This window comes from Rhinopithecus roxellana, chromosome 2 (genome assembly GCF_007565055.1).
Source record: "Rhinopithecus roxellana isolate Shanxi Qingling chromosome 2, ASM756505v1, whole genome shotgun sequence".
Classification (NCBI taxonomy): Eukaryota; Metazoa; Chordata; class Mammalia; order Primates; family Cercopithecidae; genus Rhinopithecus; species Rhinopithecus roxellana.
Genome location: NC_044550.1, coordinates 182953410 through 182970509, shown reverse-complemented (window position 1 = coordinate 182970509; position 17100 = coordinate 182953410). Strand labels below are relative to the sequence as shown.

The 17100-nt window shown below is 33.8% G+C and overlaps 1 protein-coding gene across 1 annotated transcript in view; it reads right to left on the bottom strand.

Annotated features, from left to right (window-relative positions):
- ADAMTS3 (ADAM metallopeptidase with thrombospondin type 1 motif 3) overlaps positions 1-17100 on the bottom strand; it is a 292144-nt gene that overhangs the window by 17295 nt on the left and 257749 nt on the right. Inside the window, exons 12-18 of the mRNA XM_030917550.1 lie at positions 15647-15792; positions 14253-14428; positions 13013-13146; positions 11374-11497; positions 7961-8041; positions 6034-6197; positions 341-506 (exon numbers count right to left, since the gene is read on the bottom strand). Coding sequence (XP_030773410.1) covers positions 341-506; positions 6034-6197; positions 7961-8041; positions 11374-11497; positions 13013-13146; positions 14253-14428; positions 15647-15792 — 991 coding nt within the window. The remainder of the gene's footprint in view (positions 1-340; positions 507-6033; positions 6198-7960; positions 8042-11373; positions 11498-13012; positions 13147-14252; positions 14429-15646; positions 15793-17100) is intronic.

Sequence of the window (17100 nt, the reverse complement as noted above, 5' to 3'; positions counted from 1 at the left end):
AGTAAAAGTAGGGAAGAAGAAAGGTGAGGAGCAGAGTACAATGAATTTGGGAGAGTTTTGGAGTTTGGGAAGAATAAAGTGATTAAGAGGACCAGTACAGTAATGCAAGACAAAGGACCTGAGAGAAAAGGACAAGAAGATTTTACAGTCTGTCACTGTTATGAAAGGAATCCTATTATTTGATGATTCTTTCAGTAAAAATGTTTTGTATTGATGTTTTGATGGTTATGTTTGGTGTTTCTCAGATTCTGACCTCGATTAGAGACAGCCATAAAGGTAGAAGCAAGATTGGGTTTTATATGCATTACATTTTGATATAATAAATGTGTTCAATTGTTACCTCCACCACAGGGTTTGGAACACTGAGACCAGCTCTTCAAAGCCCACTCAAAAGTATCGAATTCTTCCTGGATGACATTGTTGCTGTTGATCATAGGTACTGAGTCTTCATGGATGATGTACTTATATGTCAGGCTAGAGCGGGTATCGTTTTCTTGAGGTATAATCTAACATACACATGAAATCAATATGTAAATCACCTGAGGGTTTTACATTTTGAGTGTCAAATTACAAATATTTCAGAATATTGCTCTTATTAAAACTGAAAACTTTCAAATAGTTTCAAAAATTATAATGTTTTTATTTCTGTCAACTATAGTGCACATGTGCCCTGTTTAAGAAGAAGATGAAATATCTATAACACTTTTAACACAAAAGTATTAAAAAATACATACACTGAGGGGTAAGAGTTTGTATTATAAACATAATAACTTTATAAGATTCACTGTAGGTTTCCTTAAATTATACCATCTCCTTTTTAAAGGATTTTAAATTTTAAATGTAAAGAATTAAAGTTAAAATTAAAGGATTAAAATTTTAAAATTTAAAATTAAAATTTAAAATTTAAAATTTAAATTTAAATTTAAAATTTAAAAATTTTAATGCATTTTAAAATTGTCTTCAAAGGAAATTGTTTTGTTATGTTTTGTTCTGATGACAAAGATAGTAATGTTCCCTCCAGAAAATATATACATTATGGAAAAATATAAAGAAAAGGAAAAAATCATAATTCTACCAAACTATAGAAAACCAGTCACTTTTATTACTCTGATAGTTCCTCAAGACATTGTGCGTGTGTGTGTGTGTGTGTGTGTGTGTGTACAGACATATATACTTTTCTGGCCTTGTTTATTTCATGCACATTTCTCAAGATAGTAAATATTCTTTGAAAACATGCTTTTGGAGTGTGGAATGATGGTCATTGGAGACTCAGAGGGGTCAGGGGAAATGGAAGGGGGTTGAATGATGGGAACTTGCTTGGTGGGTACAATATGCATTGCCCCAGTGATGGATGCACTGAAGGCCCTGACTTCACCACAATGCAATATATTGATGTAGCTAAATTGCACTTGTACAAAAAAAGTTAAAAAAAAGAAAATATACTTTTAAATGTCAGCATAGTCTGTAATCCTAAAAGTGTTATGTATTATTGTTAATAAGTGTGTGGTAACTCTTGAATATTTGTATTGATTAGAAATTTTCCCAACTTTCTGGGGATGTCTGGCTTTTCTTAGTAGACTAAAGGGAACAAACACTTTAGAGTCCTAGTTCTTCCGATAGACTGGTGAATGGTCCTCCAGAACAGTTTGAACAATTGTTATTTTAATAACAAGAGTGTATGAAAGTGGACATTTGACACTACATGTTACATAATTTTCATCTTCATTAATTGGATGGGAAAAATATCACGATTTTAGTTGTTATTTATTTGATAACTAATAAAGTTTAATTTTCCTAAGTTTATTACTCACTTATATTTTCAATACTGTACATTGCATGACTGTCCTGGTTTTTATTGGAACTGTACAAACATTTTTTCTCTCCTAAATAATCTGTGCACTAAAGATATGAATTCCTTTTTGTAATAAGAGTTGCAAATATTTTCTCAGTTTGTCTCTTGCCTTTTAATTTTGTTCAGGGCAAATTTGTCTTTTAAAAAATTAATTGATTTTCATGTAGCTTTCATAGGATTTTACTAATTATGCAAAGGGAGAAAAGTGCAATTCATTGGTATTCCAAACTACATGTTTACAACTACCTTTTGTTTGAGAAATGAGGTGATACTAAAACCAGTGGGGGTTGAGGATCTGGTTATCTGGCTTTTATTCTCTTTTTTCTGTCTTTGTTTTTAAAGCAGCATTAAAAAATCAAGCACCATTCGAACAACCCTTACACTCTAGCCAGATATCTAATTCTCTTTGCCCCAGACAGCCTAGCCACCATGTTCCAGAACTCAGAATGGAAAAGCAATGTCATAATGACAGAACATTGCTTGTCTACACCCTCGTCTCCTAGCTACAAATCTCCCTCTTGTACCTTTAGCCCACACCACTTGCTGTGGTCAGATTATAATCAGTGGGCAAGTCTTGAAGCATCTATCATGATGGTTAAGCATCAGGTCTCTAAAGCCAGATACTCATGTTGCTGGAAAATAATACAAAGTAATTATATTAGCGTGAAATAGAGCTTCTGGCCTCCAATCATTCATATTTAAAATAATCTAAATAAAACTTTAATATATATTTTATTATGGAACAGAATGAGAGTCTAGAATAGACCCATATAAATGTGTATAATTAATTTTTGACATAATTGAAAAGGTATTTTAATAGAGAAAGAACAGTCTTTTAACAAATAGTGCTAAAATAACTAGACATAGTGGTGGTTTAAGAAATATGTCTAAGATTAGGTAAAAAAGGACTGAGAATTCCGTCTTGGTTTCACTGTCCCATGTTCTGTCTCACTTGAGTCACTTGCTGTAGTGGAAGTCAGTGTCATATTGTGAGGATGTATACACATCCTATGGAGAGGCTTAGGTGGCAAGGAATCATGGACTGCTACCCACCACATGGAAAAGCTGGGTAACAATCATCTGAGGCCTTTCGCAACCACGTGACTAAGCTTGGAAGCAGATAACCCCCAGTCAAGCTCTGAGAGGACTCTAGCCACAGTTGACAGCAAACTCATCAGATGCTCTGTGCCAGAACTAGTCAATTAAGTGGTGTCCAGATACATGCTGCACGGAAACTATAAGTATGTTTGTGTTTAGCTATTAAGTTTGAGGGTAATTTGTTTTATAACAATAGATAACTAATATAGACATCCATATGCAAAAATAAGGACCTAATACTTCATACAAAATTAACCCAAAGTGATTCATATACCTAAATGTAAACTAAGACAGTTACCAAAAAAAGTAGGAGAAAATGTTTTGATGCTGGATTAGACACAAAAAAATTTCATAACACCAAAATCTTGATCCACAAAAGAAAACATTAATAAATTGGACTTCGGTAAAGCTAAAATATTTTGCTCCATGAAAGAAGCTACTGAAAGAATGAAAAGACAACATATGGGCTGGAAGAAAACATTTGCAAATCATGTATTTCACAGAGGACTTGAATACACACAGAGCTCTCAAAACTCCACAAAAAGAAAATATAACAACTTTAACAATGGGCAAAAGATTCGAACAGATATTTCAAAAGGGAACTACTTTTCAGAGGAAAAAAGACTAAAAATTGAGTGGAGCAATTTGACTTTAGTATAATATTTTATAGGAAATCCAACAAATAAAAATTCTGTATAAAACAGAAACTAACAATAAATTTCAAATCAAGTAGATGTCTTCTGCTGTCATCCATGAGGGAGTAATGGAGTTGCCTTCCTGATATTAAAAGCTGTACAACTGGGCAAAATATTTGCAGAAACTTTTTTTCTTTTTGGCAATGGATAACATGACAAAGGATACCAATCCTTGTAAGAAGAGAAACAAGCCAGGTCTTATTCCTGAAAAGGGCCAGGTTCTGGACCCTGACACAGAGAGGAGGAGCCCAAGCCCAGTCCAGCCGTCTGACTGAGCAGAGGAGCTAGATTAGAGTTTGGAACCCTCAGAGCAGGGCACTAAAGAAGAGGGGCCTGCTTAGAGAGATCACCTAGAAATCTCCATGGGTCCATGACTGAGGGTTGGTCTGTGTATGGCCAAGACACCAGGCACTCCACGGTGAGGGGGGTGCTAGGAGTGGGACAGAGATACCAAAAACCAGGCAGGGCTAAGCCTAGCACCAAGAAAGGCCACACCATGGGAAGAAGGACAACACTAAAATAGAATAGCTGCAAGGAAGAATAACACCAGGCCTTAAAGGATCAGGATGATCTGACAATAACTTAACTGCCTGCCAGAACAAAACCAGACACCTTACAATTTATCTACCAAAATGTCGAGGGTACAAGAAAAAAAGAAGCAGGAAATGTGAGTCATAAAATAAAAATAGACAACATGAAGACCCAGAACTTAAAGGGTAACTTAGATGTAATGAGTGAACATTATGAAAAATTCAGCCGAAAAATGATTACTACAACAAAAAGAACCAAATGGAAATTCTAGAAAAGAAAAGTGCACTATCTGATACGAAAAATTTACTGGATAGGCTCAAGGACAGACTGGAGATCACATAAGAGAAACAGAGACTTAGAGCTCAAAAGGAATAATCCAATCTGAAAAATGTATTTTAAAAAAGATTATAAAAGGATGAACAGAGCCTGAGACTTGTGGAACAATTTCAACAAATTTAAATGAGTCCTAGGAGTAAAAAAGAGGAAGATGGGGTGGGGGTGATGGTTTGGGAAAAACAGTGAAGGAGAAGACATCATGGGAAATTTACCCAAATTTCGTCAAAAACATCAACCTACAAAGCCAAGATTCTCACTGAACCCCAAGCATAAGACATACAAAGAACACCGTAAACTGAGTGTATCACAGTCAAACTGCTAAATCAACAAGACAAAACAAAAAGATGAAGAGGAAAACCCTAAAAGGCAGCCAGAGAAAACTGACACATTACACACAGTGCAGCGATATAAATGAGGCTTCTCTTCATAAATGATGGATTCTAGAAGGCAAGTGCTGTATAAATGAGTAAAAGAGGGCTCCTGTATATTGGCCCCTAGGTTATTTCTTCACAGCAGGCTGAGGCTGAGATCTGTTAGCTCAAAAGCCCTCTGCTGCCAAATACAAACTTTCATACATCCAATTGTTTTTAATGCTGCCCAAATGAGGGAGTTTTAGCCATTTGGGGACTGCCTGCTTTGCACAGCTATAGGAAACTGCATCCAACGTCTGCTAGATATGAGTAAGACCTTCTGGCTATAAGGACCTCACGTTGCTGCCTCCCTTGGAGCCCTCTGACCCACAGACTCTCTGCTGTGCTGCTGCTGAATGACACCACCTAGGCACATACACCACCTCAGATTCCCCTCTTCCTCAGAAGTTCCCTTGCCCTTCTGTCCTCTGGGTGGTGGCCCCACTTGCAAACCGGCTGAGGCCGCGCTCAAATAAAGTGTGTGTGTGCTACTGCCACCTTGTGGCCATATCTTTTTCTTTGCTCAGCCCCCAAACCCTTGGAACTCGCTAGATCATAAAAACACAGTGTTGAAAGAAGGGAAAAAAGGAAACAAAAAAACAAAAAACTAGCAACCTCAGATTCTATATCTAGTAAAGATATCCTTCAAAAATGAGGGTGAAAATAAAGATATTTTCAGATCATTGAAAGCTGAGAGAATTACTTGCCGATACACCCACACCACAAGAAATGCTAAAGGAAGATCTTTATACTGAAGGTAAATGATACTAGGTGGAACGTTAGATTTACAAACTAGAATGAAAAGCATACGAAATGGTAAATATGTGGGTAAATACAAAAATCTACTTTCAGTGTTGTCTTTAAAAGATAACTGATTATTTAAGTCAAAAATCAGAATGCTGCATTATTCAGTTTATAATATATATATACAATAAATTACATGAAAATATTGCACAAAGAATAGGGGGGAAGATAAATGGAATTATTTTAAAAGGCAACTTATTTTTCAATGTTCAAAGTACGTTTAATGTTCAAGGTAAAAGTGTCTTCAGATAGATTAATTATAAAATAAGCTGAACCAACTATACCATGAGCCCGTAATGCCACATACCAAAACAATAACAGGATCATGTAAAGGTCCATCGGTGTGAAGACTTTCAATGTCATCTTCAATGTTATAATCCCACTCCACACCAAGATCTATGAAGGTCCGCGACTTGGCTTCCTCCCCTTTGCCATTTAAAATATAATGTCCTGTAGCCTGGTTCTTAATAGCTAAAGGAAGAAAAATGAGTAACCAGCATACATTTTATTTTATCATATTAAGTGCTGAAGATTCACAGCACATATATCCTTTCTACAAATCAATGACCATATTTCTTTATTAGTAGCAAGCAATCAAAATGGGTGTTAGTTCCGATATTATTCCCATTCTCTTGATTAGGCATTCAAAACTCTCATGAAGCATTCCTAACTAGTCAAAAATATGGCAAGATGGTTAAATAGGCAAAAATAATGTTTGCAAATATTCCCATTTGAAAACATCGTCAAAGAGGTTAATAGTTTCTAAATCATTTATCCTATATATTTCCTTACAAAACTGGGAATATTTTGAAAATGACAGCTACTTTTTCAATAATGAATAGAAACAATTTATGCTAGGATAGCATATAATGTGATCGTTTATTTATTGCATTTTTTAAAAAGTTGGTCAAAATATTTATAGTCATCCAACATAGTTGAAGTAATTTTTCAGGCCAACAATTTAGTTCTCATGATTGTAAAATTTCAGAGCCATATCACCTACTCATATAGTTAGAAAAAGCTGCTTACTGCTAATGGAATTCTTAATGTAGTATACATTTATTACATATTATAAAATTAAATAAAATGCTGGCTTAATGAGTACAAAATAATGACTAGGATTTTAAATTTTAGATTTATCAGAATATAATGTTATATTAGAAAGCAAAATTTCATGTTACTACCATTATTGAAAATGTGTGGAAAACATGAGTAATTTTAATTAAATGTATCTATTCCTCCTGGGCTTTAAACTGGTCTATTTTTTCCAAGGACATTAATATGAATTCTAGGATGAAAAATAAGGAATTTTAAATACTGGAGAAAGGCCTATAGCTGACTGCTAGACTATTATTACATTTAGTAGTGAACATAATTTAAATGTGCTTAAAAATTCTATGAAACACCATAAAACAATTCATGTTTTAAAGTCACAACTGAAATAAAACGATTTGCTGTAAATTCTCATGGAGTTGATATGTGATGTCTTAGTTTCGGAAATTATCTTAGTGTTCTTATAGGCCAAGGAATAGGAAAGTTATGTTTACACTTGTCTATACAATTTAAATTTAAACCTCTTTAAAGTGACATTTCCATGTAATCTTCTCATAAAAGAAAAAAAAAATATCCTTGTGGAAATTATAATCAGCTCTCTGTGGCAAATGGATCTGCATGTGCCAGTCAAAAACCTGACACATGTCAGATATTAGAATAATTTAAGATTAGATTACTAAAATTCACCTGTGGTTGCTTTTCAAAGAATGTAAAATACAATAAAAATAAGGCAATGTACAGTATTGGATCAATCAAAATATCAGGACTTATTTGTCAACATAAGTATGATGAATTTTTCTGACATTCCTTAATTTAGTTGATTTTAACATATTTATTTTCTTATCCCCTATTACAGAGCAAAAAGTGTATAAGAAATATAAGCTTGTCAAATGATTTTTTCCCTCATATAATTAGGAACCAACCCCAGTTTCCATAAAAAATTAAAGCTCTATTTTTAAATATTTTTTATTTTAAAGTAAGCATAGTTGGGAGCAATGACCAAAAAAACCTACATAACATTCAATTAATGCATTTATGTATGATTTTGATTCTTCCATATGTGTATGCACATATATGTACATATCTGTATGTACATATACACAGATCTATATTTACGATTTCTTTGACATTTCAATGTTCCAGTGCATGTTGAAGCAGATCCAGCAGACAGAAACACTTACCAAGAACATGAGGAGAAGCCTCGTCTTCTTGGATTAACACATGTCTAGCCCCAGGGGGTATATCAAACATCTTAAGGTACCCTTTGCATGTGTAGTAAATATTGTAGGAAGCAAAGAAGAAAACAAAAGCAATAACCATGGTTAGTTGAGCACTACATTCTTACTGCTTCTGCATGCAGAAGAGGGCATCCATAAATTTAAAGAAGCAGTTTCAGAAATTAACTTCAAAGCATTGGTAGCTTTTGTGACATCCAACATGAAATTAGAGGAAACTTTTTTTTTTATTAAAGAAGGAAAAAAGTTAATCTTGTTACCAATGTATTAGTCACTTATCTTGTGTTGACCTTCAAATGATGTCAACAACAATTCAGGCAAATACTATACTTTCCTGTGTCCCTCTGTGTGATTCTAGTTTTCTAAACCATCCTTTTCAAGTGGAGTCAACTTTTAATGAAAGTTCACTTAAGTGGTGAACTTTTTGGGATATGTTATCTGCCTACATATTATTTTAAAAGTCTAAGAGGGAAGTACAGATAGATAAACTTCTAATTATTAAAATATTTTCATATTTAAAGCCTTCTTTATTATAAAGGAGTTACAACAGAAAAATCAGTGCTTTCATTTTTCTTGTGATCAGCATTAATTTTAAAGCTTTAGACAAGTTTTATGATGGGACTATTTTAACCAAATTGACAACGTGGATTTTAAACCACTTAGTTAGAAAATGTGTGCAAATTGTGTTACGCATTGCCTTTATATGCACCCTAACCTCAAAACCTCCTAAGCCAGAAATAAGAAAATCAATATGCTTAATTGGTTGCTTTGGGTTTTAAAATCATATATCATTCCTATTACTGTAAATGTCCTATATCACATACTATGTTGATGTTATCACATGTCCTAAAAATTATCTTACAGTCATTTAGAATTAATATTATGCCCATAAATCATAAATATTATGACCTGACAATAGTCAGGTCAATTAGAACAGATGTTATACATCTATTATCATATAAATAAATGAATATAAGAAGATTATGTAACCTACACCTTCAATACATTATGAAACATCCAGTACATATTCTACGGAGAGTATTAACAGAAATGCAGTTATCAATCCACAATTATTGATGAAATAAGAAAAAAAAGTGTTTTTGCCATTTGTATATGTACAATAATATATACCTATGAATAGATTTACCTAACTTTTTCACAATATTTATTAGTGTCCTAACTAAATAAAGTGGTCCTTTTGGGATCAGGGTGTTGAGCACTTTAGCCTGGGGTAAAGTCTAACACATGAAATGTACCATGTTTGTCTGAGTACACAGTGGCTAGAAGGAACATGCTTAAGATGCCAAGTAGAGCAAAACAGCTTGATGCCATTTATGGATGCCCATCTTTCTGCAGTTTGCTACAACTTACCCAGTACGTTTTTAGCTTCTCTTGTTTCAGCAAGAGAAATATTACGAGCTCCTTTGGGTAAAGTGAAAGCGCCTCTTGTCTTCCCTTAAATAGAATGTCTTTAATTAGTGGTGGGTTCATGTTTATCAAAGTCTTGTTGTTTCATTGACTATCTCATAAGTCATATATTTTGTTAGGCAAGATATAAAATATGTTCTGTAAGTTTATGTGTTGAAGTCACAATGCATTTGTAATAGATAATGCCAATAAACTGTTAATAGTCAATGAAAGTAAGACTAAGCATGAAAGTAAGGCTAAGTAGATGATTTGAAGTTGAATACTTGCAGATTTCATTTTCCAGCAACTTCAATTCTTTATGGCACCTCTTGCTTAAATGTTTTCCTGTTGGAAAAGGTTAATCAGTCTATTAAATCACTATGATGACAATATTAGTGCCAAGATATGGATGTTAGATTATCTTTGAACCGTTTGAATTGGTATGACAGATGAAAATTTTCTAATGTTCTTTTGGCCTTGATTTGCAAGTTTAGCATAATGTTTGAGCTATCTGAAAAACAGTACCAATACTTTATATTATACATAATATAGAATGAATGAACATGGAAAAACCTTTTCTTTACATTAATTCACTGTGGAAATAAAACAAAATGAATTATTTTACATCCAAAAGAAAAGAATAAAATGTAACTCGAATAAAGAAAGCACAGTACATTATTTCACAGCAAGATGAAGAAAATTACATTTGACTCCACTGAAACATAATACATGTATGTAATTATATTTCTTTGCTTTAATAAAATAATGCAATCAATCAGAAACAGTAATATTTGCTTTTTAACAATTTTCAAAGCATAAAACAAAGTAATTTATCACACAGGAATAGCAAAGACATCAGTAACAAGAAAAACATTAGAATATAGTCTCCTAGTAATTGAGTTAGGTAGCTGGGGTACAATGGGAGTAAAAACAAGAAACTAAGAGAATTATTTCATTTGGATGAAGACTTTTTTATAAAAGGAAAAATCACCCTGATGACAATATACTTAATGTAAACCATATTTCTTTGTTTTTGTTTTACTTTCATGATTTTATAAGATACCAACAGCTCTTTGGAAGACATGAAAATCTTCTTAAGCAAACACCACATCAAATTTATCTTTAAGTGCTGAAATCCCAGAAACATTTGCCCAATAAATCCTTATTGAAGAACTGAATATCTGATACGAACTCAAGAAATTATTCAGTAATAAATATTGGTATACAAATCTTTTATGAAAATTCCAATGAATATTATTAAACTATGGATAATATTGCCTATTATTTGATGTATGACAACAGCTTTTTGTTCTGCCTTTGAACCTTCAGTGTATGTCTAAGTCCAAGTTATTGACTATGTAACAAGCATAAACATTTACAGACATGAGCAATTACATCTCAGGTTAGTTTTTGGTTGTACCTCAATTTTGTTTAAAGTAAATTTTTAAAAATTATGTGAAATACAGATCCAAGATTCCTAGATTTATAAACAGGATAAAACTGTTCACTTTTAAAATAAGTAAAACTAATGTGATACTTTAAAAGTTGTATCTAAAGTTTTGTAATTTTTAAACTCCTGATCAATAATTTATGTGCAACAGGAATTCAAAATAAACATCAATTCTAATAATTCAATCTGCATTTTATTAAAAATGCAAAATAAAATACATATTTTGGCTAGCTAGTATAACCGATGCTGATTTTATTTGTTTCTTTTCTAAATTTAGTATGTATTTTTTTCATCATTGACACTACGGAGTATGAATTCATTCAAAGTTTTTTTCTGTTTTGTTTTGTTTTTAAGTTCCTTAAAAGGTAATCTGAATAACAATAAATCAGCAGCTAAATTTTGGTGATGTTTATAGAGAAATTGCTGCATTTCTGAAAGAAGAAGCTTCAAAAACTACAAATCACAGAGAAGCATACTAAATTCACGAGAGACCTCCTCTTACCAAGCTTCCTGGGAGTTCTGGTAAATGTCCCCTTCACGGTTCGACAGTGGGAATTATCTCCTCCACAGACACCACACTTATCCTCAACCTTATTAGAACCAATTTCTTTATCACAGCCCACTTTCTGGAGAGAGAAGATGTCAAATGTGGCTAATTTTAATGTGCCCAGTAGTTGTCAACATCCCAGAGAATGATGAACCCTTCATGGCCCACAGTCAGCCAATTTACAGCGAACTGCCACTGTAGTCATGATTTTTAATACCTTAGTTTTTTTTTAATAGGGGGAAATCAAATGCCTTGTACCCTAAGTGATAAAGGATATATTTCCTCTAGTCCAATGAAATATTTACACCATTTTAAATTGTCATAGTCATCAAACACACATATAATGAGCACAGATGTAGCTGATGCTGAGGAGACAAAAAAACAGTAAGTGCTTTTCCCTTGCTGCTCTCACATTTATGATGATGTATAATATAGTGAGTTGTATATTAGTGTAATCTTTAAAAGATCGTTAGGATGTGAGATAAAGCTTCACAAGAGTGGTGAAGACTTTCACAGGGGCCAAAGAAACACAGAATGGAAAAGCATTTCAGGAGAGCAGACGAGTTACAACAAAGCCAGAGAGGTTGTATGTTCATGGAAAGTGGGTTCAGAGGTCAATATCTAAACCCATATTTAGACCAATGGAAGGTTAGTGTTTCATGATAAGGAAAGAACAATGAAAAATCTGCATGGAACAGACTGCAGAAGACTTGAATACCAGGAAGAATTTACATTTTCCCAAGAAACGGGGAAATACTGAAGGTTTTCTGAACCAAGCCATGTTCTTAATGTAAATCACTGTAGAATAATGATACACAATACACTACTGCACTCAAAAGTATGGGATGAAAGGTGGCAGGGAAAATAAAGGACACATACATTTAATGTACTAGGTACTGTGGCAGGTAAAAGCTGAACAAAACATACTATACTTTCAGGAAAATGTAAGTTCAATTACTTTAGACTCATTAATACAACACTTCAGTTTTGCTGAAGTATACAGGAAATATACATTAGGAGCAGTGTTTCAGTTAATAAGATAATTTCATATCAATTTAACTATGAACACAAGAAATAAAATGCATTTTTAACATGAGATTAAATGGAGCAAAAAAAACCACGTTTGCTTCTCAACAACTTTTGTTCTAATGTGAAATTTAGCATTTAAAGTTAGTATTGATTAGAAGGTGAGAGAGAGATGTCTTATTATCTTTACAACAAAAGATTAAATACACTTAGCACTGATTATTTTTAAAAAGACCTTATATTTTAATAGTAGATGGCTACTGAAATATCCGAAGCAAATGCATCATTACCAATTTGTATTCCCAACCTAGAGGCCTCAGAGTTACTTAGAAAAGGCATTTGGCTGGAAATTAGGAAAATTATTTAAACCTTGATTCTGCCAGTGACCAAAGTTTGATTTGAGAAAGTATAATGTCTCCCAAATTTATTTTAGCTATTGAACTATTCATGGACACTTATTGTAATGTGATTTCAAAGATAAAATAGTTTAAAAAATTAAAAATGTGCAGATGAATGACAGTAAACGTAGATACTGTAGAAAGCCTTTGGGAAAGCAATTTGAACTTACCACACACTCTCCTCGCACACATATGCTATATGGATCTTTGTAAGAACAGCGCGTTCCATCATGCACCAGTTGTTTCATGTAAGCAACATCTCCAGTCTCCTTGGACTGACAGTAAAGATGGCATCTTTTCTTGGCTGCATAAGATGGAGGATAAAATTAACTATTTACATAAAATGGAATGTTTGAACAGCATAGTTTGTTTTATTTTTAAATATAAAGTTTCAATGTGATTTCCCAAAAACAAAAGGAATACTGTATAAACAAATAAGGAGTAAGGAGAAAAGTATGTACACCTGACATATTTGTTTTAGCTAAGGTGACCATATAATTTATCATCTAAACTAGAAAAGGGGCTCTAGTAATAGCAGGAACAACAGGGATAAACCGGGACTGCCCCCGGCAACCCTAGATTTCACCATAGCTCTTACATAAATTTTAATTCGAAACCAGTTTAGTTTTTGTAGTATTAGAGCACTAAAGAATGTCTCTGATTTGCCTCAATTACCTACCATAGTTTTTGTCTCTTACAGGATGCAACTCACTTCACCAAAATAGGTAAAAATAATGCATTTCTTCTTAATGCATTGCAACTTCGAATTCTTATGTGTATTCTTCTTTCCTTTAAGGCGGATTTGAACTGAACCCAGTGGTGTATGTAATCACATGACTATTTCCTTTCATTCACTCAAATAAGAAGTATGGCAAAAAGTTGCCACTTGGACATATTTAACCAAAAATTCAGAAGTAAGAAGTGAAACATTAAAAGAAAATTTCCAAATGTATTTTTTAAACTAGTTGATAGTACAAAAGTAAAAGGTTATAAGGTATCTTTTGTTATTAAATAATGATCTTTCTCTTGGTCCTGACTCAATTGTCAAAGTACTAGATTTTTCTCTAGTTGTTCAGAAAGGAAAGATCACAATATTCCAGAAGTATTTCCTAGTAGAGGGATTTTGGTTGAATCAGGAATTCCAACATCTCTCCCAGGCATTCCTTTCCACTGGTCTTTCACCAGTGATGGTGATAGTGCTGCTTGCCAGGAACTATTGCACAATTCTTACCTCTTTACAGAAAGGGTACTTTAGCCTTATTCTTAGAAACCGAAGAGAACTTACTCCTATAAGCACCAAGTTTCCTAAGTTACCAAGTAGGGATCAAGAGTCCATGGGATTGGTGCTGGCAAAGCTTAAACTGTGAGTAACCATCCACACAGCAGGGAGAAGAGCAGGAGACTACTCACGGTCAGGATGTTCATATGGCAACCAGTGGTGTTTGGTATTCTGGTATTCAAAGTGGGAGTTTCGCTGCTGACACTGCTGTGCTCTGAAGTCCTCAAAGTGTTTTTGGCATTCTTCTGTGTTACAAAGTTGGTACTCAAAATTAACACCAGGACAATCCTGACCACCATTGATGGGCCTAAAGAAAAGACAATACTTAAAAAGGCCTTTTGGCTTCTGTCTAGCAATTGAAGCTTGCAGACACAGTGCTTGAGGGCATCAAGCCAGAGTTTCTGGGCTGCCAGCACAAAGTGAATGAACTCATACTTCCTAATTTCAGTCCCTTTCCAAAAGCACCCTTCTCTCCCTGCTGGGTGGAAAAATATAACAAAACACAAAGCTCAACTTAAATCAGCTTTTCAAATCATATATTTTACATGCATGGCAAAAGTGTGTAAGAAAAAAAAAAGCATGTATATTGAATCAATACAATGATATTTTTCCACCATGCATAAAACACATAGATGCAGCTCAAAGAAACTTTGGTCATTGCTCCATGACTCGGTTTCCTCATATGTAAAATGCAAATAATAATATATTTTCCCTTTGAGGAAAATTGTGAAGATTAAATGAGTTGACATTATTTAAAGCACTCCTAACAAACCCTGGCTCATAATGAACTTCAGCTGATCTTTTAATTTTTATTGTCTTTGTTACTTCTAATACTACCATCATCTCTTCCTGTGAAGGCAGGTATGTGGCATCAGACAGTCTTACGAAAGACATGCTCAGAGCCATCCTGCTGCCAGAAACAGAGAGAAAAAGCTGCTCACATATAAAACCCTAGACAAGGAAGAATCCTCTAAATGTGATAATTCAGTTGTTTTTTTCTTCATAAAGATTGCTGAGCACACAATAGGGATTCAATAATTGTAGTCTGAGTGAATGAATGGATAACTTTCCCCCAACAGTCACCTGGCCTTCTATCACAATCTTTCTTTTGTCCTCCTCTGAAGCAATCACATTCCACTCCCTGAAGAGAGTGAGTCTGTATGCTTGGTACCGCTCTTTCCTGGACACTCCCTTGCTTCCGGCAGTCAATCTCGCAGTGCCCATGCCCACGCCCTTAGGGCACAGTGACCTACTTTCCTTGTTCAGCTTCTTAATATTCCTGAACAGCAACTTCTTTACAAATATTCAATCTCCATTTGATCTTCTTATCTTCATCACTGACTGCTTGTCACAAGACTGATAAAAGGATATGTATCGAAAACACAGACTAGTTTATGAACCATGAACAATTTCTTTTCCTGCCCTGTGTTTTACATGCACTTTATAAAACAGAATACTAATAACATAATATTGAAGTATTTTCTGGTTTCTCTAAAAATAATAAGACTTGCAAGGATATACTCACATGGGATTATTGCACTGGCGTGTTCTGAAACGAACACCAGTTCCACATGTCCTAGAACAGGAGCCGAATTTAGTCCATGACCCCCAATTGCCATCTTGTTTTTGCTGATTAGCATTCTTCCACATGCAATGACCCTTATAGCACCACTTAGAAAAATGACAAAGGGTAATTATTAAAATCATGCGTACGCTAAAGTTGAAGTTGTTATACAAGCACCATCTAGTTAAAGGGCTTTGTTACTGCTCTTTTTTCTTCCAGGTGGAGATGCATTTAAAATTATCCAAAAGCAATTGTATCACTAATATACCTTAGCAAAGGGTAATTTAGACTTGTATTTTTCAAGTATAAAATTAAAATGGAAAAACAACATTCACTCAGACTAAGTTTTTAAATGATATATTCCCCAGTGAGCATCAAACATTATAATCAATAAGAACTCTTTGAGCACCCAGCTTGCACAGTTGGTAATATTTTACCCTTCATCTGTCACTACCTATCTCATATCAGAATACTTTGAGGGCTATATGATCTTTTTAAAAATGATAACATAAAATATGTCTTGACTTAGATAATATAACATGTCCAAAACCTATGCAGCTTTCAAAGCACTTTTATTTAACTTGTAAATTTTTTCATTCACAATGATTCTGAGAGATAGATGGGTCATATATATAATCATCACCAATTAGATGAGGAAAATTGAGGCCCAGAAAGGTTCATAAGTAGTTGAAGGCCATCTGACCAAGAAGTAATTAAATGGGGCTACCAGAACTCTGATACTATAGGCACTCAGCTTAGAGTGCCCTGCATATAGCAGGTGCTCAAGAGATGTTAGTCATTTTCCTCTCCAACATTTTGACTTACTTTTTCATATTACATACAATAAAAGCATTTAAAACTCAACTTTTATAAATTTCAATATAACACCAATATATTTAAGAAAGTTGGATGTTAAAAAGTTAATTATATAATTTTTATAAAGCAAAACTGAATCAACTCGTTATGCTCTTGTTTTTAGTCAGAAGTTTATGATATTGAATTTTCCCAAAGCAAAACATTGTATATAATGTGCTTTGCATAGTGCCTAATATAGTGCAAATACTTAAAAAGACAGGTTTTATTATTAATATGCATATAATCCTTGTCACAAGTACAGTTTATACACATTTGAAATTGAGCTTTGAAAGAACTAAACGCCATATAAATCTTCTGTATCAGGTTTTGGTCCTGCCTACAATTTCTCATTTCTAAACTACTCAAAGCTCTTCAACCTGAGTTCTTAACATGCCTTTGTTTTGGGATCTTTGCCCTTACGAGTAGCATAGCTTGGCACTAAGCCAATTTCTGAGCATTCAATCCTGACTACACAATTTGAGATTTAAAACCTCTGGGCATCCTTCCCTAAGGAACAAGGCCAAATCTTCTGTATAAGTTCACATGACTTTATTTCTGGG